The 26,731-nt window shown below is 43.0% G+C and overlaps 1 protein-coding gene across 1 annotated transcript; it reads left to right on the top strand.

The window, feature by feature from the left end:
• Nucleotides 1-4,433: 4,433 nt before the first annotated feature.
• T265_01460 (hypothetical protein) lies at nt 4,434-26,063 on the top strand (the record flags this gene model as incomplete). The annotated part of the gene is made up of 6 exons (XM_009165501.1): nt 4,434-4,607; nt 10,372-10,518; nt 18,947-19,190; nt 20,000-20,241; nt 22,344-22,661; nt 25,911-26,063. 6 exons carry the CDS (start codon nt 4,434-4,436, stop codon nt 26,061-26,063), a joined length of 1,278 nt encoding a protein of 425 aa, XP_009163765.1.
• Nucleotides 26,064-26,731: the final 668 nt, after the last annotated feature.

The following is a 26,731-nucleotide window of genomic DNA, read 5'->3' as shown; positions in this document are numbered from 1 at the left end:
GGCAAACGGTGGTAAAAAACAGCTTTTGAAAAGGTTTTTCTCGTATTAAGCTACTTTTTTCGAGTCAAGATTAGTCACTTGGACCCGAATACACAAGTATTATGTTGTCGAAATTAAAGTTTACCATATAATTTTGTCCAGTGTTATCTGGCTAGAATGGTATATCAGAGCTATAGTTTCTATGGCACTCAGTTCATATATATCATTAAATAATCAATCAAATAGTGTGAACTTTAGCACGTGACCCTTTCAAACTGCCTCTCCCATTTCTTTTCGATGGCTTTCGTCATCACTGATTTCACAGCCCCATCTTCCCATCCGAAGGTGAACCTGTAGCCAGTTATTGCAAGTACTTATCCTACCAGAAAATTTCCAAGATAACTTATGGAGACTCTTAGAATTGTTACTTTAGGTGAGTTGTCTGCCAGAAGTCAGTTTTGGTGGAGCAGGGCTGTAGTCTGCACGAAAACAGGATGCTTGTCACCTCTAAACTTCACGGAAATCTGCAGGGTTGGTCAGTCACTGGGCCAAAGCCCGTTGGACTAACGCATGCTATCTAGAATTTCGTGAAGCTGAACTTCAATTCTCTTAGAAAATTTCGGCATCAAAGGAATAAGAATATACTCATGGTTGCATATTTGATTCCTGAGCTAGGCTATTCAGCTGCAAACGGTTTATGGTTGATCGCGCATTATCAGTGCGTTGCGCAGCAAAACGGCATTTCAGCGGCCTTTCTCTGCACGAGTAGACACACATAATTATAAGCGAATAGAGGTGCACCAGGTGTTGTAAAAGCTCGAGCAAGTAGTGTAGAGACTCTTAGGACTGATTAAAAAGACCAGAAAAGTAGAGTAAAGCAGGGATTGATGCACCACTCTTTGCATCACCCTTCAAGCTGTACCCTTGAATCTTGGTTGACTCAAAAAATTTGTCATTTACTCCGCCTACCGGTTTTGAACAGAAAGAACACTACCATTCACTTCTTTATTTGAGTTCTGCCATTGAAAATACGTCTTAGCGCAACCTGTTAGGTTTTGTTCAAAGGCTTGTTCCATCTTCCCGTTGGCCGTTCTTTGTTGAAGAAAATTCGGCTCAAATGCCCCGACTTTTTCTCTTCCATCCTTGTGGGAATATGTTGCAATACTACATTTTTTATTCATATTAGCGGACATTGCGGTAAAAACTTAACTTCACCCGGTAAATACTTGGATTACAAACGCAACGTTACCAGGCAGTTCTTTTTACTGCTTTTACGAAAAGACTATCTGCCAGCTGTTCACTCACCTTACTTCTCAGTCAGAAAATTACTGAATTCCTAATCATTGCGGTGAATACCGAAACTGTCGCAGAAACAGCGACAAGTGGTTCAGGTTCTTCGTAGAGTTATCTTTCCCTGGATCGGTATGACTTACATTGTGATTGTCTCATTGTCGATTTTCTTGAGTTGGTAGGGTAATTTAATTAGTAGCTGTCTCAGTCGTCAATCCGGTGGTAATCATGGCTACTCGGAAAACGTTTTAGTTTTCTAAAGTTTAGCTGTTACAGGGATGTACCTCAACTTTTTTCAGAAACATTCCCGTTCAGTGCGTTTTTCCTGCCGTTCAGCCTTGGATTGATACCGGACCAGAATACAAATACGTTCTGTGATGTCCCACAAGTCAGCTAGTTTTTCGCCTACTGTGCTCTGCTGACTCCGATTTCGCTTTTTTAATTTACAAGCAAAACGGTATCACCTGAGGGGTGATAGTGCAATACAGATGTTTGATAGCAATGGCCTACAAACAGCATAGCCCGTCTTTTATACTGCCGACAGAAGGTCACAATGCATATTACCAAGTAATGCCAAGGCATGTTTCACCTCACGACCGTAAGGATATCTCTAGTTGTCAGTGAGTAAATGCTAAGCGACATCCACAGTGAAATATGTGCGGCGCTTGTCGTCTAAACATTCTCCCCGATGAAGTCAGTCTGGACACGGATTTGCTCTGCTTTTTTTTACAGAGCAGTCGATCCTTCTTTTTTTAGAACAAGCTGTGAAAGTAGCAGAGTTGCTTTCCACCACGGCGTTACAAATTTGGAAAATGTATTTCCTCTCTCAGACGAAAGAATATACTCATGCCGTACGTGTCCGATGCACAAAAAATGAACTTTTGTGCTGAATTGACCGAAATTGCGTCACTCGTTTTGCATACAATCCCATCTCGTTTCAATCAACTTAAAAGAGGCCTTTTTCCTACATTCATTTTGGTGACTACAGGTAATCACTTCAGAAGATCTATGCAGAGACATGTCGGTAGATTGGTGGCAGACTGGATAGGACCACGAACTTGCATCTTCGAGACTGTGCTTCGATACCTATTTGGTGACTGTCATACTGTTTGCCGCTCCCAGTCCTGATGCTCTTTATACTTAAAAACTCTTCCAAAAACTTTGATATAGAAAGTTAACAGGGGTGAAGTTGACAGCGTTGGCTACTGCCATTTTACTTGTTTGCCCATGAGCATGCATTATTTTTTGTGGATAATAATGAGGCAGCATGACTTCCAAATACCGCAACCCAAACGTTACCTGCCAGAAGAGGGTAACTTGCTGTACCATCCATGCTGGACATCCCGACTGGCCTGAATCAGCTCTCGTCTGACAACTGGACATGCTACTCATTTAGGCTCAAAAGCCTTTTATCACAAAGAATGAAAAAAAAGAATGAAAAAGAATGAAATGAAATGAAATAAGGAAGCCTAATTAACCTGTGTAAATCGGAACAAAAAGGACCCGAAACAACTTGAAATAAACATCCATTTTTTCCATTCCATTGACTTTTTTGGTATGTTTTTTCATCCAAGTCAAGAAGCTCCTCACGTCTCGGAAGACAGTAAAACGCAATCGAGCGACGTCAGCATCTGAGACGCACTCACAGTGACCAAAACACCAATTCACACATGGAGTCCCGAACAACAGAATTCCTGTAATTGATCAAGAATCCTGAACGGGGTGAAAGCTGAACTAAACCCACTATGCAGAGGATCCATGTGGAATTTGTTGGCCAGTGATAGTGTTCACAAACTCGTTTGCGTTTTCGTTATAACTTACATTTTCCAGAAAAATCATTAATGGTATAAAACATTTTGTGCTCTATAAATAACTTCCATTTAATGCTAAGAGATTCGGGATATTTTTTAAACCTATCGGTACAGTTGCCATTAGCAATGGTGCTCTTTTAGTTTGTTTCTCTGATTCACCATCATGGGAAACAAAATGGTCTCCCTCTCATCGGGTACTCAGTTAGCGTTGATGAGATTTAAACAGGCGTCAGATAAATCTCTCACGTCCTTCAACTAAGGGTACACTGTAAGAGTTCGTTTGGTAAGATGTCAGAAAATAATGATTACAGTTTGGACATCACACCGATTAGACGGGCCCTAATCAGAAAGGAATTAGCGGCGCACTTTAGGAGAGTTTGTGTCTGCCTTATTAAAAAGAGGGGACCTCTGGATACTTTTTGTTCGTTCGCTTAAAATATGCTCAGATTAAAAAACGTGTTCTTTCCTTACGGCGTTTTTGGTTTTAAAAGTTCTAGACTTTTTGGTAGGTTTTTTCATCCAAGTCAAGAAGCTCCTCACGTCTCGGAAGACAGTAAAACGCAATCGAGCGACGTCAGCATCTGAGACGCACTCACAGTGACCAAAACACCAATTCACACATGGAGTCCCGAACAACAGAATTCCTGTAATTGATCAAGAATCCTGAACGGGGTGAAAGCTGAACTAAACCCACTATGCAGAGGATCCATGTGGAATTTGTTGGCCAGTGATAGTGTTCACAAACTCGTTTGCGCTTTCGTTATAACTTACATTTTCCAGAAAAATCATTAATGGTATAAAACATTTTGTGCTCTATAAATAACTTCCATTTAATGCTAAGAGATTCGGGATATTTTTTAAACCTATCGGTACAGTTGCCATTAGCAATGGTGCTCTTTTAGTTTGTTTCTCTGATTCACCATCATGGGAAACAAAATGGTCTCCCTCTCATCGGGTACTCAGTTAGCGTTGATGAGATTTAAACAGGCGTCAGATAAATCTCTCACGTCCTTCAACTAAGGGTACACTGTAAGAGTTCGTTTGGTAAGATGTCAGAAAATAATGATTACAGTTTGGACATCACACCGATTAGACGGGCCCTAATCAGAAAGGAATTAGCGGCGCACTTTAGGAGAGTTTGTGTCTGCCTTATTAAAAAGAGGGGACCTCTGGATACTTTTTGTTCGTTCGCTTAAAATATGCTCAGATTAAAAAACATGTTCTTTCCTTACGGCGTTTTTGGTTTTAAAAGTTTCCATGTAATACTCTGATCTACCTTTATATGCCGCCAATCTGTTTCCCCCGAAGAATGCCAACTGGTTTGAACAGTACACTTGGGCTCTATTCAAGGCAATGTCCCACATGCTATCGATCGGCTATGGCCGATATCCACCGACCAGCATCACAGAGGCTTGGATCACGTTAGTAAGCATGGTGACGGGTGCAACAGGCTACGCACTGTTTGTTGGTCATGCCGCTGCCCTCATACAGTCGTTCGACTGTTCCAAACGGCTATACAGAGAGAAGGTAAGCTACCCAACGCCTTCGTGAAGCATTAGGCTGGTATGCTGTCACATGCATGCATCCTGAATGAGTTTTAGGTACGTTTAGGTCTCTCTGTTATTGTAGGATGTCTGAAACATCTGGATTTCTTATTGGTGACAGATGTAACCAGATGAGGCGCTTTTGATGAATTCTATGTGTTTTCAGTGTTACTAGAAAACAACCTTCTATCCAGACAGGTTGAAACGCACGTGCCTTTGCGTGCTGTTACAAAAACGAACGAAATGAGACAAACAAGGCTTTCCTTCTGGATTGAATTCGATATTCTGTTTAAATCGGGCAGATTAATCATAACTCGACTACAGCAGAATTGCCAAATACAGCAACATGTTGAATAACAAAGATGTCGGCAGACAAAATTGCGTTTTTATTTTTCTTGTGTGTTCAACAAGCTTCGTACCAATCTCGTTTCTTCCCGTTCACATTCGCCGGGAAGTTCATCTCTTTTTTCTGTTCAGCAACTGTGGAGACGAATTACGATTATGTTTTGAATAACTTTAACTTTCAGAAACGAATTCAGCGTTGTAGCTGTATTGCTTGTGTGCTAATATAGCTTAAAGGAAGTAGTAGCGACAACGTTGCTATGAGTAACATTTCACTCTGCCCGCACAGCACCTTACTGCACAATGAATTCTCGACTTGTCCCTTGAACATGAGCGCAGTTCATATTTTTGCTTAAGCTGTGGTGGTAGGTATCTGACAGCTCTTCACTCAAAACCGGCACTAGACTCTTTTCTCATTTGTTCTAACCACCACATCTACAGCTACAATCGGATGACCGAATTTTGTGAGCCGCTTTAGCGTCGTACACAAAACTGATTAACTTTCATCCTCATCCACCTCAAATTTATTGGACAGAGTAACTCCTGAGTAACTTTTGAGTACTTTCACTAGAGATCGAACCTTGCATTGGAACTTTGTGCACCAAGAACTGGTCCAGAAGTAGGCAATAAGGATAACCGCTCAGTTATTTTTTTTGTTATGGTACAGAAAAACCATAATCGACGTGGTTAACCACAGCTCCATGTTTCAGTGAATAACTTAATCACATTTACGCGTGAAATCCGTCAAACTAACCAACGATTCCTGATTTCGCATCAAGATGGTCATAGTGTGCTACATATACAAGAGGATGGCGATCATTTATCACATTTATTCACCAGGATAAAGGGGAATCCACGACAAATGGATGAAAAGTGCGCATCAAGGAGTAAAATAACCTACTGTGGAACACTGTCCTCCCACTCAGACAAACACCCCAACTAAATCGGGGCATATGTAGCTTGTTTAACTTGCATCAATTAATCAGTTTGATCAGGCGCAGGAATTGCACAAATTTGGTGGCGAAATAACCAAAGTTGAAATGCGTTTGAGACAAAGGTGGGATATTAGATTTCCGCTTCGTTTTTTCCCACCAAATTATTAATAAACCTCCGCCTCCCATCATTTGGTTGAACGGAAATATGAATTTCTCGTATTGTATCAGGTAGGTCTGTTCGCAGTTCTACTACTCAAGAAACCAAGGGATCGGTTGATAAGTCAGCAAAAAAAACAACTAATTATGGCGAAAAGAATCTGTTGTAAAAATCCAAATTTGAATCTAAAATTTTCTGGTGGCAGTGTATTGAATAAGTCCAACAAAACCCCTCACTGTCACAATTCCAGTACCCCCACCGAAATAGTCATAAGTGGCAGTAGCATTAACCAATGGATGCTGGACTGACACCGTTGTATACCACTTGTGAATTCGAAGCTGGTCCGCCATTTCGATATGTCTAATCAATCTGGATAAAATGATAGAGCCGAATTACGGTTCATCGCCATCCCAACGCACGATTATTCCTCAGCTACGATTAATGTTTCGACGAGTTCAAGCCTTGAAGAGGCCTCATGTCGAGAACAAAAGTATATGTCCGCAAACACAGCAGCTTGTGTTCACAAAAGAGTAGGTTTTCAATAATTATGGACTAGTTTAAGGGTGACAAACTCTGCAACCTTAGGTGACTTGCCTTTATCTATCTTCTACTCAAAAACCAGCAAAATCTTTTCAGCAAGATTGAGGCTCGTTTTATGTTATCCGCAGCACACAAAACCTAAACTCTCTCCGGAAATTTTCTCGTTCAACTAGGTCCTGACATAAAGGCCCCATTCCCAGTCGCTCAAACTCTAGACAAAAATTCATGCTGTTTTTATTATCGGGTTCAGCCGGAAAAGACAATTAGCCCTAAAAATTTTATGTTTACGGTATCCGAAAAGGTGTTTATTCCTGTAATTCCATTAGTGTGTTACAAGGTGTGAATAATGTCGAGACAGCCATGATGTGACCGTAACTAATTAAATGCAAGTAATCTAGAAGACGCATTAAACAAAGTATGCCTATTTGAGGATAATGCTCACGCGTGTGTACTGTTTGTATGAAAAGAGGCTAATCCTTCCAACTATAGAAGGAACATATGACTCATGTTTGGCGTCAGCGAGTATGATGTTATGTAATAACAGTGGCGGAATAAAGTTGTCTGAATACAAATCGCATTTGGTTTCCAAAGATGTGTTTCCACTCAGTTGCAGCACGCACGCTCATGAACCAGAATGGTCAAATGACAAGACAGCCTTGCGCGGTTTTCTAGGTTTCATCGAAGAATATCCGTGGATGATTCCCGCTGATATCAGCACTTCTGAAATATCACATTGGCGAAACTGGCACAAGGGAAGGAAGTTCCAGCTAGTACTTATCTAATCATTTCAGCAATGCAACCCATTTATGGCACTAAGATTTCACGGATGAGGTCTTTTCCGATGTGACAGAGGTAAACTAACGTATGGCGAAATACAACCGCTTGTGCTGACGTTAGGCTCAGCTGGATTTACCGTTTTTCTACTCTCCGTTTTTAACTTTGAAGCAGCAGACCAAAAAGAATTAATTTACAGCAGCAGAACCAGTAAAACCATAAGAAGCACTAGCCAGGCTTTGGACCGATAAGGCATGCTTTTCTACGTTCGAAGCAGCAGACCAAAGAAAATTAGTTTACAGCAGCAGAAACAGTAAAACCATAAGAAGCACTAGGCAGGCTCTGGACCGATAAGGCATGCTTTTCTACGTTCAGAACTAGTCGCTGGTACATATCGACGGTTTGATACTGACCAACCGGCATGATTTGATCAAAAGGCAGCAGTTTCAGTTTGACATTTTGGAGTAAAACTCCGAAATTCGGCCCGTTTTTCTCCGATTGATTAAACAGTCAGCTGACTCATGTAAGGAAGCAATTGCTACGGGGCAGACTCATATAAGACTGGGTCTCTTCTGCTTATGTCGGTTACAGGATAAATGCGGGTGAATTAATCTCTCACATGTGGGGCAGAGAACTGAGGTGCTTTCTTTGTTGAATCTTCCACGATACCGACGGACTCAATCATGTACCTGGATAAATGCGAACAATCACGACACTGAGTTTGTCTTTTGGCTGCAGCTGTTTTGTCGCTCTTAAACTGTGGTCGTTTTAAGAAACTCGCTTTCTTCCTGGCCGTGCAAATTCACGTTCCCCTCTAGGGGCGACGGCAAACGAATTCGCGCAGCCGCTGGATAGTAGTGAAAAGTTATTCACAGCAGAGATATTGGTTGGAAAACACCAAATAAACAGTTACAGACTATTGGACAGAGAAGCAAAACTCTCATATGCATCTTGTTTATAACAACTGTGTATGTGTCCTCTTTTCAAACAGGTCTTCCTGAACTTTCCTGATTACTCACTAACTAAAACTCAAACGTGAAAGAATGCTACAAAGCGATTCCACAAATTCCATAATAAATCTCACTTTTCAATTAACGCGAAGCGGACATATGTGAAATCCACATACTACTCGCATGCTTCATCAGTAGTATCCACCGTTACGATAGTATTAGTAAAATTGCTGCAAAACTTTGAACTCCTAGAAACTCGCGGCGGCAGTTGTGTCTGGCATGTGTAGACGGGAGTAGACGGGCAATTCTCGAGTAATAGCTGATCTTTTCGTGCTGAAACTATGCACATATACGATACTTCCAAGTACACAAATAGCGAAATCTTTGACAGTTCAGGTTAATTAAAGTATCTTTCGGATAAAGTGTGGAAAATATTTGCAAAGGAATGTCATGAGATAGTTACCATTGGCCTATTTCCAAAAGATAACAGGAAAGCAGGTTCTTCTACCATTGTCATGCAAATCATGTGATTTACACACTTCCTTCTCGAAATCAGATTGGATAATTTTCGTTCATAAAAAGAGCAGTCTTCTAATATCAGCTAGCATGGTGCATAAAGTCCGGTGCCATAAGGCCAGTGCTTAGCTGCCATGCCAATTGAAGGAAGCACAAGGGATGGGATACTCCCAGGTTGCCTAAGCCTAGACAGCGGAAGTCGAGAGGCAGAGTTCGGGTTCTACCCACGGACCTTCCGGTCAGAAAATCCGCTCTCTTATCACTGACCCAAATCGCCCCCTCTCTCGCGTCAGTAAAACCAGTGCGAATGAACCGATTCAACTCAGTTTGAATTGCCGCTGGAAATGACGACAAAGTTGGGCATATTATATTGAGGTGGCTAAACTAACATCGTTGTATTCGGTGAGAGGCACTGAATGATAATACTGGGCCATCTGGCTGGCTTTTTTGTTCGTTGTGGCACTGTTGTGGGATGAAAAATACGTGGCGTCCCACGCTTTTTTATGCCAGCATCTCAAGCGCATTACTGCGATCATTTGCTACAAATATGGTGTCTACCTATGAAATATTCATATACTCGCAAACTTTGCCCACTGGATGGTTTGTTGTACAAAGTGTCAGGCGATTCGGTAAACAGTTTCGTAAGTTTAACCGCATTAGATTCAGTGTTTGTGAAAAGTTGACCGAGGCAACTGGGATCCGACGTACAGAAGTAGGTGTTTAAATAAAGAATTATTTTAGATTGGGCTACCAGGAACGGAGGGGAAACAGTCTGATATAGCGGAAGTCGGTAAATCAAAAGTGAATTGCATGTGCTCAGAGCCGCACAAGGTTGCGTTTCTGATAGAAACGCTCTCTTTTATTACAATGAGTATCTCTCGGTCCAAGGTTTATCTCGGTGAGGGAGTCCGCAGTTTTGTACAATACCGCAATGCTACTCGAGACAGGTTAGCTATTTAGAGAAGTCCGGCATAGTTTGTATTTGCAATATGACCTCGGTGAGCGTCCAATCGAAATTCCACCGTGATTGCAGTGCAGGATAGTCACCACACCTAGACATACTGAACCCAGTCGTGTAGCTTATTAGTTGGTACCAGAAATGCACACACTGTAGGAAAAACATCAAACCTAAAAATTACACCTGAATTCTCCGACTCTGTATAATTAAAAAGCCTTCTACTGATACGTCAAAATGCTGGGAACTAGCAGGACATATATGCCAAACAACCTGACCACCATTAGGCAACGGTATTCTCACGGGCCATTTAATAGAAAGTTTTTAGAAAACGAGAATTTGCCACCCAGGAAGATGGGCTTCTGACCAGTCCACAATACTGTCCAAACACCGCTCTATTCGAAAAGAAGGTGTTCCATATATTGCTACATTCGTTGCGTGATTCTAGTTCACCAAGTTCATACTATTAAAAACGTCGAGCAAACGTGCTAAAAATTATTGCGTTTTGCTTTCACATCAGTCGGGCTCATAACTGCTGCTGACTGTGTATGATTGATTGCTGTTCCTCTCCGTTACAGTTTAAACAAGTGGATGAATATATGGCATTTCGGAAGCTACCTCGGGCTCTAAGACAAAGGATTGCTAGCTACTATGAACACCGATACCAGGGGAAAATGTTTAATGAAAACGAGATATTGAATGAATTATCGGAATGCCTGAAAGAAGTGAGTTATACAACTGTGATTTGATGTTCAACAATGTCCACCTTCAGACCTGATTGCGCCTTTGTGTTCTGGTCCATTGTACATAAAATATTGATTACTTTTCCCTCCCATTCAATGTGTCTAATCAACAAGTACTTACTTAGTCTCTTATAGTTTACCGGCTATCTCTAAATCTCCTTCGAAGCCGCTACCTTAATTACTCTTGCGAGATAGACTGAAATAGTCGTTCCAATGTTCATGAAATTTTCTAAACGATTCCTGGCAGTTTTTCGCTGCTAGTTAGGCAGTGGAATAGTTTCACTGTTTCATTTTCGTTTATGGTTAACTTTGGAGTGAACTTTGTTCTAATAAGGAACTCAGTGGTGCACACGAGTTAAAAGCTGTATCGTGTGCGTCATCAAGAAACAAGAACACGAAACACTCACCTGGTGCCACAAATCGACGCCACACACATTCAAACATTGTACTGCGTGCACATTCTGACAGGTTCCCAAACATGGTAGGATGAACAAGGGGGTTCCGCTGTGACCGAGCGATAGGGGGGTTGCTCTGATCACATAACAGTTGCAGTCAGGAATCTGGAACTTAAAGAGCACGATATAATCGCGCCCATCCTACAGCCAGAGGGATAGGAAACATGGGATAATTGTTTTCTAGGTCTTGCAAGAAGAAATGAGTTCGCCACCCTCGCACAGCAAAGCGAATAAAATATCGAAAATACAAGTTACTTTTGCGCCCGCTCCAATTTCCCCCGGAACACTGGCTGGCTCGAAATCGGATCAAAGAATCTGGATATCAATATTTTTTGGGTGGAACACTTGAAATGCAAATGAGTTTGTGCACTTACGTGAAATATAATTGGAACTGATTGGGTAATCATCATTTTCAAAAAAGTTTGGTGACAATCGGTAGATTTATTGCTGAGCAATGTTTCGATTTTTGACAAAAGTTTCGTCAGGCCAAGTGACTAGGTTCCGAGGTTGGTCGAGATTTAAGGCGGAAGAAGGACCAATCAGCTAAGTCAAGCTAAATCTCTTTTGGGTGTCGGCCGAGGGATTTTAGTGTGTTAGAATGGTTGAACAAGTGTTGGGTCGGTAGGGAAACCTACTTGTGTTTGGGTCCAGCCTAGGGTCTGGTTCTTCTGGCTTGGTTCATTTGATGGTTCCTCTTGAACTTCGTTTGGACCTTCTGTCAGTCTGTGTGGGTGAGCTTGTGCTGAGATAGTTGTGTATGAGGGATGCTGTGACCTTTGGTCGGTTGGGGTTTCCACCCCCATCTCCCGGTTTATTCTAAAGATCCTAAGTGGATTGACAACCATACCGTCACGTGTCAACTCGGCTTATCTAAGACCGCTTTCCGTACGCTCGCTAGCTCCACACCCTCGGTTCTATTCACGCTGTGATGCTTAGTAATTTCCACCGCCTCGGCAATCAGCCGCTGTGGTGTGAATCGCAGTCCCCGCCTCAAAAGCGAAATATTGCCCGGCAATATATTTACCGACTTTCACCAAACTTTTTCGGAAACGAGCTTGTGCACTGTTTCGTAATACCCATGGAGTAGGAGCTGTTGGGACTTACGTAGAATTTTCAGTTGAACTTGAATTGTAGTAGTAGTACCTTATCACTGACTGGAAAGGTGTAAGGAATGTTTCCATCTTCATTCAGTAGGCCTTGCAGATAAGCACCATTTTCCATAAATTTCACAAACTTCGGTGTTTCTGGTGGGCTTGTACCAAACTTCTCACGTTAATAAATAGTTGTTTACAAAAAATTTAGCACAATTTATAAAGGATGAACGAAACTGTTCAGCACAAGGTAATGACAAACAAACTATTGAAAAAAAGAAAATGAATATCACATGCCACTCAAAGTCTCAGCAAAGGCGGTGCGGGTACTAGAAAGGTAGCCCTGTATAAAATTGGAAAATATGGATTCTTCGAGATGTGAGGTAAGAATTACTTCCACGCACCAATTGTTCTAGGTAATATGAAGAGGACAGATCATCAGGTGGGCCGGGGAGTGACCTTGACCCGAGGTACAGAGCGCAACTCTCACCTCACTAATCCACATAGGCCAGGAAAATTTGTAAACAACACTCAAGAAGAATTAATCAAGCTATCTTTAGTCAGGAGACTTAGGCCCTGAACGCAACCCAAATTTATGCAACCCCCAATTGAACCCATCAGTCACAGGACTTTGTCGCCTGAGCTAAATTGATAAGAACTTTTAGCTATTGTTCACTACCGACTCACTCTGTTGGCTGAATGTGCTTTCGCTGACCGATTCTCCAGTAGCTCTCATGCTCGACCACCTGGCCTCACAAACTTTTGAACCAAAACAGGAGCTCCTGCTTGCAACAAATCTTCCGACTGTGAATGCAGTATATTATTACTACAGAGGAAGCAATGCACCATGCGCGGATGTGACTAAATGGGACCCGCCAGGATCGTCTATTTTCGAGAGAATGATCATTCTGGGCATCGACTGGTCGCATAAGCAGTAGATGTTGTAATGTCAGGAAGAACGGCTTGAGTTCTAACGTGATCTTCTGGTCTACGGTGGTAAACTTCCTGATACCTTCGCATAGAAAGAGATCCACAGGCGGTCGACTCTGAGCCACACATACTCTGCACGCAAGCACTCAAGACCAAAGAGACCGCACCTTACGCTTGACTGATAGTTTGTGTACCTCAGTAACCGACTGAACTGAAGGATGCTCATTCATTATATAAGAGCTTTTCTCCTCAGGTTGGTCAATGGATAGAGGCCTGACAAACACAGTCATTTGGCCCACCTGGTTGGAACAAATGTGGCAATTTATTCCCTAAAATTTGGGCTCCTCAGCTACACTCAAGCCAACCGTTACTGCCTTGCGTTCATTCTTTGGTTCCAAAGGCTTTGACTGAGGAGTTCAATTCAGAAGTCTGCTCGTATCCCAGCCCACAAACAACCACGAACCTTATAGATAAAATTACCTTCATGTCATTGGTCGCAGCTTGGTGTCACCAGCCGGGTTACCTTATATGTTACGCACGACTGAAGTTGAACATTCCTCATCCTGCTCTGGCGCAATTATCACACTAAAGGAGGGAAGCAGTAGACTTTAGTTTTGCTCTAGTTAGAACTCATAGGTGTGTATATGCATAATCGTACCGGATAACTGACAGGCGTCTTACCAATGCTTCGTCAGCGCACGATGGGCGCATCTGAATTGTTATGTCTGAACAGGAGGACGCATTCAAGCTTGAGCGATGTGACAGGTTTGCCAAACTTCTCAAACTAAGACCCAGAAACTTTCTTGATTGTGCCGACCGACTGACCAACCAGTCAGAACTTCCAAGAGGGGTGGCAACACTGACGTTTTGAAACCTGGTGGTTGCGGGGTCCAGTGATTCCGCCTTAGGGGTGGACCCACCGGAATAATTGCGCCGAGACAGAAGGACGACTTTTCAAACGATAGGGATTTGAAAATGAGTTCTACAAATTTTGCAGCCACCAACAACCCATGGAATCGATCGTCGCACGCCACCGCTCACGTCTACCACTCTGTATCCACCATTCCCCCCCCTTTCTTCCGTTTTTGTTACAGCCTTTAACGTGAAAACTCCAAAAGAGTTCAGCAAACAAGCTGGTTTGCGAGTACTCTAGCGAAACTGTCGACTGACTAGATTCATATCTGAGACACAAATAGAGGATTCAAGTATAGCTTTTGATCTTAGGCCATCCTCTCTATCTACACGCTGAAAACTACGAAATTCGGGTGACCCTAAAACTGCCGAAGCAGGTTACACCGGTTCATGATCCGAGGCTTCATTGCCTGACTGTATTCCTGTAAGCATTTGAATCTAAAACTTTCTGACTTTCTAGTTAGTTTAAAAACCCGCACTGACCGAATTAATGGACATGCTTTGTTTACTATGTCTAGCTGTGCGGCAACGAACTGTAGTTCCGAGCCATTGAGAGACACCTTCTACGGAGACCTGACCACACTCGTGTACAGCACGAGGAACTCCGATATAATCGTAATAGGAGGAGAGTTCAGTGCACACTTCTGATGTCTCAGTTCATCAGACGCACGCCTCGGTGGTATGTCAAGTCTGAACACAAAGCGCAAGAATGATAGTGAAAGTCACTCACAACCTTGTATTGGTTACCAGGTGAATCTCAGTAGTACGAAGTTTAGACGCACCATAGGCCGTTGTGCCACCTGGCTTCTCCCTACCACCGATAATCTCTGGGAGTGGTGTTGACCTTATCACCATCAGCTACCATTAGCGCCATAGCTTTTATTGGCGATCGTTATAGAATACACAATTCGATCCCGATAGTGCTTCCTCTCCGTTCAGATTTTCATTAAAACTACCCAATGAATTCCAGAAACGACATCCTCATTTAGCAGCGGCAAAGCTTTGAAAGTTATCGAAGATTTCCAGAACTTACTACGCAGTGCAGTAGAAGCGACCTCCCCCGAGGGTACTGACCATAAATGAGATGAGATAACCACTGCTATACGTGATTCCGGGAACTCTGCTATTGGCGCTCCCAATGGCGTACACGGATGCCACTGAATCTCAGTTTCTGTTATCACTTCCTGGTGCCAGGCGCTCTTTCACTTATGTTTCTGAGTACCATTCGACCAGATTATACGACGGCCCACGCCTGGCCTATGAATGGACAGGTTGGCGCGATGGAGTCAGGTAGTTCAGGCAGTGGAAAAGGCCAGTGCGGCTAGAAGGTAACGGAAGCTGTACAACCTAATACGCAAAGCAGGGCCTGAATGACCTACCGTAAGTGAGTTGATCGGGAAAATGACATAAGAATAAGGTAATGTAGGGTAATGCAAGAAAGGAGAATCTCTGTGTTCCGCTTTGAACAGGTTGTTCATGCCCGTTTGGGGAAAAAAGCGTCCTACAGGTAATTGAAACTGGTTCCACCCGCGTTTAAACAACGCACATGAACCGACTCCTCCGGCCAGAGATGTGTAATCTTCGCTCCTGTAGTTACACTGCTAATAGCTTCCCTTATACTTGGACGTCTACCTTTGACATGTGGCACCCAACTCCGAGAGAACCAAACAGAATTTCGACCTGTCATGGGGTGTTTTGCTCTCATCTTTACACTGAGTCACATCCTTGAGCAGGGCCACTTATGCTGCCCACCAACAATCGCAGTTTCCCCCGACTTTTAGGGATCCTTCGACTTTTATGATAGATCAGTTCTGCTAAATATTCTTGACCAGAATGGGCAACGCTTGAATTTTGTAAACATTTACCGTGCCCCATATTCCCATATCTCCGATTGGGTTATGTTGACAGTTAGCTTCCAGAAGCTTTCTGACAATTAGTGGAGTTCCTCATGGTTGTCCCCTCTCTCCTTTTGTGCTCACTTTTGTCACTGTCGTCAACATGTAGCACACATACCCTGAACCTAGGTATCGAAATTACTTCAGACGAGAGATTGCTGGATCTGATTTATGCGAACGACGGCTCATTGTTTGACGTTTATATGTTTGTTCACAAAATAATTCGAAACAGAATATCGTAGGTCATCTCATGTTTTGGCACCCACTTTGGATTATTTATTTGGAGATTTATTTGGAGATTTGGAGATCTTATTTGGAGATTTGGAGATTTCCCATCCCCATGTGCTGAAATATCGGAATAATGGGCTTGGGTTTGTTGATCGGTCCACATACCTCGGGAACTGCAAAAGCTGTAATTTTAGTGTGACAGAGAGAGTTTCAAGTCGGATAACCATGGCTCCAGCAGCGTTCTTCTGCTTGTGTCGTTTATGGATTCAGAACCGAATTTCACTGAAGCTGAAGGGCCGTGCACGCACGGAAACTGTAGAGGCCGTCTTATCCCTATGGTGCCGAGACTTGGTTTTTCCGATTCATGAACCTTAGGCATCTTCAAGTGTTAGATCACTCGTATCTCCGTAGCATTGAAGGAGTAAGCTGGCTGAAGCGAATGCATGCAAGCATGTGCTTGATAATGGATCCGATTAGTAAGCTCACCATCGTCTGTCAAAGGAAGTTGAGGAAATGTTCGCGAGAAAAGGATATGACATTGCAACAAGATATGGAGGAAGATACTGTCATTCCGAGTGTTGTAGGACCTTTGTGCTTTCCTGGCTGGAGTCCAAGTGATCCTGTTTGTAGATGTGTGCAAAAACTGCAGGACATGGCACGCAACCGATTCTAGTGGCTCACAAGCTGTCGTTTCCTAGCTAAACTGCATAGCATTCCAAAAGGATGCTTGGTTGGTCCCATGGATGGTACACTAATTCGGCATGAATATCAAATGTATTTATTTTAATGCTGTTCAAAGTTTTAACAATTCTATTCCTGGTCATTTTCCTTCGAGACATAGGGATACTTTGCACTAAGTACTCACTCTTTCTTTTTTCTCCTCACTGTTTACTAATGCTCCCTTCCCCAATCATTTTATGGCGGTGTGATAACGGTGATTATGCGGCACTGCTGTAGACCGGTGAGAAAATAAGATCAACCGAAGTAGTTTATTGTGCCAGTGCAAGACACATTTTAGCCTAGGTTCCTCTGACAGCGGATGTTATATAATTCAGTCATTTAGACCGGTTTCTACAGCACTGTGCACTCACTGTGCTAATGTTGTGGGACAGTAAGTGTTTAAAGGATCCATAACTTCTGTTTTTGCCATCAACCAACTACTTAACTACTATGCTTGGCAATATTGCAACATGTTCCCAGATCTTTGCAGTACTTCCACACGACTAATGTCCAGCGGGCGGCGTAGATCTGCCACTGTTGACCGGCTTTGTCCGTGGACTACCCATGTTCAACTGCAAGAAAGCAGTGGCTACCAGGCAATCAGATGACACGTGAGTTCTTCAGAAGCGCACATGATCAGCGCATGATCACATGATCACATGATCAGGCCTATGGGCGAATTTTTATAACGAAAAAAGTTAGATTCTTGAGTAACGGTATTCCACACCATCGGTAGTCTCATCGGTGAACATATAGTAAAAATCAGGATGGTTACAAGGCTTCTGTGCCTTCAGCATCCTTGCCAATTATCTGGATAATCCGGCTCCTGCACCTGGGCTGTCAATATAAGATCACCCACAGTCGACAAGAAGTTTTGTTTTAAACGTTAGCTACTAGGATATGTGTTAGTAGTATGTAAAATGGATGCTGCAGGTTACTCACAGACCAGCTGTCCATCGGCGTCTGCACATGAGGGGTTTAACACATTAAGCCAGATACCCGATTCCGGAATTGCTGGTGCTTTTTCTTCACTCAATTTCTAAACCACACTTACAAGTTTAGATAAATGCACACTATTGGATGAGGACTGATGCCAGCTAGTTGTGCCGAAAGACCAGCATATGGTGAAAATCTACCTGAGGCATCAGTCATAAAAGGCATGACCCTTTACAGTGAGTTCCAAACGAGCTTGAAATGCTGCACAACTTCGCGTTATATCTAAGCGAGGTGCAGCGTTATTACCAAAATTTAAAACAAAGCGAAAAGTAGCGCTTATAACTGAAATGGAGTTTGTCGCACACATATAGAATATTCTGCACGGATGAATTCGCACATCCATGACATGAAGACCATGAAACTACTGATTATGGGTTTTCAGTTATTGCTTACTCTGTACCATTTTAGTCGAGCGACAAAACATTCTGATGAATTGTGAGCCGTAAATATCTTAATATAAACAGACGCTAAAAGAAGGGTTTTGGGGACGCAAAATGTCAGTGACAGCCTCATTATTTTCATCTGAAAACCTGACACGTATTACTTTGCTCACCACTCATTCTCATATAAACCGTAAACTGCGCAAACTTTGAAGAGCCTCGCTCAGCTGGCGCTTAACTTCAAAGTGTAAAGTGTGATGGTATTTTTGTCTTGTCGTCAGAAATCATGGGAGAATCACTGAAACTCTACAGACAGCCGATATCAGAGATCACTGTGCACATTTCGCTAACTTTGAAAGTGCGAAATTTTCGACCTTAGGTCACCGATACATAGATACCAAATGAAAGGGCCGTTCAGCTCTAAAACCCTTCCGGTGCCTAACTGCCATGCCGTGAGGACTGGGGTACTATCAGGTTGCCCAAGCCTAGACAGGGGAAATCGAGAGGCGGAGGTCGGGTTCGAACCACGGACTTTTCAGTCCGTACATCCGCGCTCTAACCAATTGAGCCATCTCGCCCCGCAGATACCAATACCAATAGAGTCACCCGGTTTCCTTCTTCTAGTTGGTCTAAACGTAAGGGATGACCTTCAAAAGACATGTACCTCAATTTTTTCCTCAAATATGGCTAGCCTTATTAGTCAAAACAGCACACTCTCAGATCCAATGTATTTAACCAAAAGATTGCTTATAAGCAAGTTTTCCATATTGTTAGAGCGTGTTTGCTTTTACAATATTTTACAGCAAATTATCAACTACAACTGCCGTGCACTGGTGGCTGCCGTTCCGTTTTTCACATTTGCGGACCAGAACTTTGTATCTGAAGTCATTATCAAGCTACGGTACGAAGTATTCCAACCTGGCGATCTGATCATCAAAGAAGGGACAATCGGATCCAAAATGTACTTCATTCAGGAGGGGATTGTAGACATTGTAACAAGAGACGGAGAGATTGCAACAAGTCTCTCAGATGGATCATACTTTGGAGGTAGGTGAACATAAGGTCCAACCGAATCCCACATTCTCCAACGTGGTAAATTTGTTCGTTCACTGTTCCTGAAGGATACATTAGAAATGTTGGACGGAAGGAGCAGCGCCAAATGTGAATGGGAAGAGGTCTTCAGCTACGCTTCTGATAACACTGTCAGTGGGCATAAAATGAAGTAAAAAGCTGCACATCCATTTTCAGGCTTCAGATGGAGCTTTCGAAGAGCTTTGAAGAAACGTATATGCAGCAAAATGTATACTGCTCAGATTCTGATCCCTTTGATCAACCTCAAGAAGCTAAGTATAAAACCAGAAGGCTAGAATATACTGGGTTGAAAGCGTCAGTGGAAAGATGATGAATATGTCACGTTTTGAGGTGGTAAGTTAAAAGTCTGACGTGACAGGGTGACAGTTCTCCAGAGAAACAGCCAAATCCACAGGCTTGCTTTCATTGTAGAGTGAGCAGTCTGTGTGTAAATAAGTCATACTGAGATTAGATAAAACGGTTGCTAAACCCTTTCGATTGACGGTTTTATTTGAGAAAAGTTATTCGGACACCTTAAGTTGTTACCTCTTATCATTTTCACTAGCGTGGTGAATCTGAGACCAATTAAAACCGGTCTCTGAGGATAAATAGCGACATCTATCGTTGAATATACAGTATACTGACGTTTGCCCGAATCGAAGCTCCTTTTAAGTAGTTATTGGACTATTACACTAGATTGCTGCATCTTTGTACTGCCCATTTGAAACCCTAATGATGTATCTCCCTTGTGACTAAAACCGTATCCGCTTCTGCTGTTTGCTCAGAAATCTGTCTTCTTACGAATGCCCGCCGAGTGGCCAGCGTACGAGCAGAGACCTATTGTAATGTTTATTCTCTGGATCGCGCCAGTTTCCTCGAAGTTTTGGACAACTACCCCCTTATGCGACGCACTATGGAATCAGTGGCAGCCGAAAGACTCAATAAAATCGGTCGGGATCCACTCGTGGTGAGCAAGCGGAAAGACCTATATGACGATCTGAAGTTGGTCAATGAGATTGTAAACCAGGTAAGAACAACTAAAAGCTTGTAGTTAGAACGCGAAATTAAGATTTACGTGTACGGATTAATTGTGCAGGGAATAAACTACAAACCAATGAGATCTTGTTAGATATTTGATGATAATCAACCACTTTGTAGGCAGTTTCTGAAGCTGTCCCGAAACGACGATTTGAACTGGCGCCAACCAAGTGCGATTACAAATGCTCCTCTTGGGTTTTTATAATGATACAATTTAGGCAAGTCAGGGAAGTTATCGGAACTTTTGTTACCTCCTACGCGACGACCAATCACTGTCATCTGAAAAGGTCCGTTCTGTAATAAACAACTTTCACACATGCACTTCTCGAATCCTCAAAACTGTTAAGAAAATTGTGTATTCCATTACGTTCCTGTAGTCTCCGAGTTCTCCGTCAGTCTGCACCGATTATCACCCTTTCTGTACGTTCACTTGGCGATTTGCTTAAATCTTGTGGCCAGCGTTGCAAGCACGTTTTTTGAATGATAATAATAATAACGGGAATGAACGGAACTAATAAAAATATCCAGTTGCTCGGATTGGTTGTTGACTTTAGTGGAATTTCACTGCACCACAGTAATGATACCTGAGGCCGTTTCTTTATTCTAAACTCATCTTTATTCCTTCACATCAGTTTCATACTCAGATTCAAAGCCACAAGACGCGAATGCATCCACGCCCTAGTCACAACCTTAACCTCAATTTCTCAACTTTGTTTTCCTGCTTAGCGCATCTCTTAGGACAAAGTAGCCAGCGAAACTGCACTCGCTGAAAACATTCTAGTATTCCCACAAAAGTCCATTAATTTGTCATAGAACGTCCAAAGCTGTTCGATTTCGTTTCTGGTGAAATCGATACGAAAACGGATAGCATTGCCTGTCGTTAATAATTATTTTGGGTCGGTGTGTCTCACGAAAGCACGGTGTTTGTCGCATAAATGCATTGCACATACAATAACAAAAGTTTCGTTTGCACATGTGCTTTCCACCGGTACACGTGACCTTTGGCCGAATAGCGTCTACATTGATTGCCTGCCAGCTCTTGTGGACTTTTCTAACATGAAATAATTATCCGCGTTCCATGACTCGTTTCACGTGCGGAAACTGTGCTCAGTCATCTTTGTAATGTACTACCCATAAGGTTGCTGAAAACCCGTCGACAGCCCACGACCGGTTTCGCCTTTTTGGGGGCTCATCAGTTAGGCGCAGTCTCCGGGTTTCCGTCAACCTTATGTTCTACTTGAAATCAAATTGCACGAAATTAGCGAATATACGCTCATTTGCAAACCATTTTTTTTTCGAGAGACTCATCTGGAACCCAGCTGAATCTCTCGTTTGTGATGTTTTCAGGCTCAGTCGTTTTTTCCTGAGTACCTGTGCCCAAAGAACGTAGAACGTGATTGTTGAAACGAACTAAACAATTCAGTGCTATATGACCAATTGTTAGTTTTTCTTACCACATAAAGTTAGGCCGATCCCAACCTTATATGTATTAAGACCGTTCCTAGACAACGGAAACACCTAACAATTACTTACTCCAAGTAGGTGGGCCGATAATCATACCATATTGCTCCTGTTGTTGGATACACAACGCACTGTAAACTCACTGGAACGAGTTTCCGACCTGATAAGAAAGATTTGGTTTTTCGAGAGACTCACCTGGAACCCAGCTGAATCTCTCGTTTGCGATGTTCTCACGCAATTAGTTCTTACCTGCGGCCAAACTGCAACATGTATCACCCACGCACATACCAGATAACCTCAAATTGACGAGTGGATTCACTCATGCATTGGGCAGCAGACGCACAATTGTGTAATTTGATCTGTACAACGAGTCCTTTGGATGTCTGTGTTTTTGAGCTTCTGGTTCGGATTCCCAACTGGGGTGTACAGTGTTCCGCGCACGCGGGAAGTTTTCATTTCCTGGGGCGTCTTGATTTCCCAAGATAAAAATGCTATCTGAGCACGCCTAAATAGCCTTCATGTGATTTCGAGAGATCTTTGAGGGAGGTATGGAACCTCAGAAAGTTTATAAATTATCTAGCATGTGTGAGTAAGGTTTACATTTGCCGAATCTGTTCTTCTGAATTACAGACAATTGCGGAGGCTAGTGACACTGAAGCGGAAGCTCCTGCCTGTGACGCGAAAAGACATCACCGTAAATTCCGTGCTCGACTCCGAAAATCACAGCACTGCCGTCTTTCATACAAGAGGCCGCGATTGTTTTCGGTAAGACGTAAATCCGTTCTACGTTCGATCAAGCGAGCAATTCAACATTTCCAGCCTAAAGTTCAACAACCGGAGTTGTACAATTCTGCCTCGCCAAAACGTTCCCCTGAAAAGAAAGATATTGAGAGTAGCGATGCTGTACCAGAAGACACATTAACCCCTAGCTCGGAGAGTTCACCCCAGGTAAACTGTTTTCAGCACAAGAAACATGACAGTCCCTGAAATGGCTTGGGTTTACACATTCCCTAATGTAGTTCTTACCTGGCAGTATGTAAAGTGTAGAAATTTGTATGAAATGTTGGCCATTAGATGCAACGAAAGTGCATTACTTTCAAACATAAACCGAAATTGGGACATCATGACCGAGATTTTGCGGCGAGATTCTATCAGACCATTACAAATTGTTTTCTGTCACTGCTCTATGTCATCATCCCTATTTTAATTGCCTCATCTTATTGACTTAATCCATGTCCAGTGATTTCTGTTGTTCGTGCAAAGTATACAGAAGAGATTATAAAACGTTTTTCAAGGAGTTACCTCTTCCTCCGCAGCTAGCATACTCACTCGTTGGAGTCGGTCTCCAGTGGGGTGTCAACTTGTGATTACCCACAGTGGTACTCCTCGTAGTTACGAAGGGTGACATCCTCAGCAGAAATTGCAAGTCCCGTTCTCGGAGGCGAAAACTCGGTAGAATGAATCACGGTAGTAATGCCATACTTCTCCCTCACACAACTTCAGTAGAAACTAATATTCTGGCCCTCGAGCACTTGGTAGACAGACTGTTCCAAACAATGAGGCGCCCTCTAGGAGTGTGAGTAGATGGCACCAGTAATCACCTTCGAAAAAGTGCGTGAAGTACTGAGCTCAGAGTTTCATTGAGTATCCCACAAAGTGCACATAACCTTGTGAAAGACGCTGCTTGTGGCCAACAGTTCCATAAAAAACATCCTCACCGGACACACATTCCACACAGTGGTGAGCAATTTCTGCTCACATTGGGACTATCTTTGACTGTGTCAGTTCAGCTTATCAACTTAGAAGTTTACTAGTTTACCTTATCAGCTTACCACGCATCCAGGTTACATTGGTCACAGCTGCTACAGTTCCGATCACGGGAAAATAGGACAGTGGGAGAGAGAGACAAACGCTGAAGCCAATGGCATAATCGAGCTACTCTGCATTGCTGCAATTGCTTTACTGCACGTGCGTTACTGACTGCTTGATTGATCCACTCTATTAACCACTAATGAGTTGAGTCTCGAGGTCCCCATCCAGGAAAGCGGTAGTTGACGACCTGAGTGAATTTACGGGCTAGTCTCTTCATACTTAGTTACCTGGTCGCACGCTGTTGACCTCTCGAACGCTTCCACGAAACAGAGGGTTGGGTGAAAACAGCTCCCGTAGCATGCAGAGTAAACGTCCTGACCAGCGAAACCTATGTAACGTGAGCAACTCATCTACCCTGGGGGAGTTCCTTTTTCCCAAAACCAACTGGCTACCTCACCGTCGTTAATCCAATGTTCCAACAGACCTGGCCAAAGCTCATCACACATCGATTTGTACGTTTCTGACCCATACAGAGGTATGTATCGAGCTGCTGCAGTGTATAATATGACCCTGTCAAACTAACTGACGCTACACTGGAGCGATGCATGTCGGGGGTTGGCAAAAGTCACCCTGACTTATCCGATCCGAGAAGTAATAACGTATTCAGCCAATCCATCGGAACTTATACGACTGTCCAGGTGAAAAAAAACAAAGTGACAGGTTTATGTTAGTGTGTTTGTTCCAATTATCGCTTACCTCATTCATTTCTCACTCAATATTTACACGTGACCTGAGCTTGGTATAGAATCTATCCACATAGCGTGGTATTCACCATGTATTGTGGGAGGACTGACGGCCTATCAGGGTAGTTGCCCAACTAACTTGCAAACCGGTTGGCCAAGCCACGCCCAAATAATCGGCTTAGCTGAGAAACAGTTCACCTCGATGGTTTAGGAAACTAGTTTCGGTTCGTGCCCAATACACATAATTTGCCTGTTCTTGGTTACTTTTGAATGTGTCTATAAAAAGCAACGTGTTCGATAAGAGTAATAAGAGTGTGTCCAAGCATTTGAAGAGTTGAGAAACAGTCATCTAACGCCGCCACGCAGGTATAGTCACCGTACTATCATCCACTGTGGGAATTTCCACATCCTTACGAATCTTTTCTCCCCGGCAACTTTCGAAGTTGTCCAGCGAATGAAAGATGAGGGACTAAAGCCGTTCCGAATCGGGGGAAATCTTAATGTTTCGCGGACTGTTCTGTAAGTAACTGATGCGGAGACTTTTTTCGCATCGCGTACTAGGGCAGTAAACAGGTGAAAATGATAAAGCCTGGAAAACGGATTTGACAGACGCGAAGAGCGATTATTGTTGGCTACGGCATGCTAGCCATGAACGGGCGTCACCTCGTGCTGAATCCGTTCCTCCACATTTCATCAGACAGTTAGCAGTCTCCATCATTCACGGGCATTCGTAAGGAGAAAACACATGGTGCTGGAAAGTTCTGTGACATAACTTGCTCCGCCTAAACAATAAAGTAGTTTCAACAAAAGTGATGGACAGAGCAGCCTTCTGAGACTTCCTTGAAAGATGAGAATCTATGTCCAAACAACACTTTTGGTTGATGCCGAAATTTTTTCCACAATTCCGGGTGTAGTTTATCATTCGATCCACCCACACCACACCGATAAGGTTCCTCTTAGACGGACATATAAATCGTACAAAAAAAATCGTGGCTATCAGGTCTACAAGCTTCCCGCATATGTATAAAGAGCATAGTCTGGATGAAGTATACGAGCGTTGATCGAGTAAAAACTCGAGCGAGAATCCCATGAATGATCATATTGACTATACGATTTACGGTATATCATGATCCGTTTGAACAAAACTGCGGCTGTAACAAATCGCCGCGCTGCTACGCATCTGGGAGATAACACAATACTCAGTCGTTACTGACCCCGTAATCGGACGTTTCAGTTCCCCTGACTCTGTTATGTCTCAGATTTTTAGCAAGACACAAGGGCGAGCCGAAATGAACTGGACATATCAGTCCGATATTCAGAACACAGAAAGCCCGTTAGATCTTTTACAGAAAAATGAGCCCCCCTCAAACAAGAGAATACCAATGGACAGTACGTTGATGACCAATCTTAAATTTGCTTGGCCAAATTATCGAGCTACTCGGAGCCTGTTGTTTATCACTAACAACGCAAACTCTGCACTGGTGCAAGTTTCTGGCTGCAATACCTGATCATCTATTCTCTGCGTTGCCCCATTGTTAGTGAACAGAAATACAGCGGCCTAAACCGCAGCATCTCGCTAGAGTTTGTAACCGATTAACACACGCACAGACAGACTGCCTACGATGTGGAACAATGTTTACAGGTTGCTGCCTTGATTAAACTGAAGTGGATTCCAACGGAGATTGTCTTTAACAATGAGATAATAAACAAAGCGACCAATATACCCATCCAAATAGTTGGACAAACCAATTTTGGCTTGGAGAGTCGAACCTATTGTTCAGACCCCTGGTCATAATAAGTTCCATTGTTCACGTTGAATTTCAAACAACCCACGGGAAAAAGTCATCACGAACGACCACCCTTCGACAGACCCGGACGGGATGCACTTTGCAGCTCCTTTTACGGAAAGGACACATTCAAACGATGGTGTCTTTTCAGCTAGCCCACACAACTCAATCCATGGTCACACAAACAGTGAATAAATAACTAATAAGGATCCCAAACTATGCGCCGGCATTAGTGAAATCCCCTCGACTTGCTCTATAGCCTAACGCGGTAGTTTCTCGAATAATACAGTACAGTTGATTTCCACCAGTGGCAGAAGACACATTGAGGCAGCACAGAATTCGGTGTGTGTCAAAACTGCCTCATGCACTTATTGTCTTCAGCTGTATTTTAGTTGACTAGGTGGCGACCGCGTTGCTCGTTGGTTAGGGCGGAGGCCGCAGGAACTGTCAACTGGGATGCGGGCCTATCATGACAACTCAGTTAGCAGTGAACGAAGGAAGGCCCCTCGCCGCGAATTCGTTTATCAGTAAACACCAACTAAACAGTTAGAAGCTATTGGGCAGGAAAGTAAACGTCTCCTATGCACATAGTTTTTTGAAAGCTGAACATTTTTACGCGTCTTCTTGTACCTTCATGGATATTCATTGACTATTATACAACTGTAAATGAACACTG

Source organism: Opisthorchis viverrini, assembly GCF_000715545.1.
Source record: "Opisthorchis viverrini unplaced genomic scaffold opera_v5_16, whole genome shotgun sequence".
Classification (NCBI taxonomy): domain Eukaryota; kingdom Metazoa; phylum Platyhelminthes; class Trematoda; order Opisthorchiida; family Opisthorchiidae; genus Opisthorchis; species Opisthorchis viverrini.
This window is presented reverse-complemented; position numbering and strand designations above follow the sequence as displayed.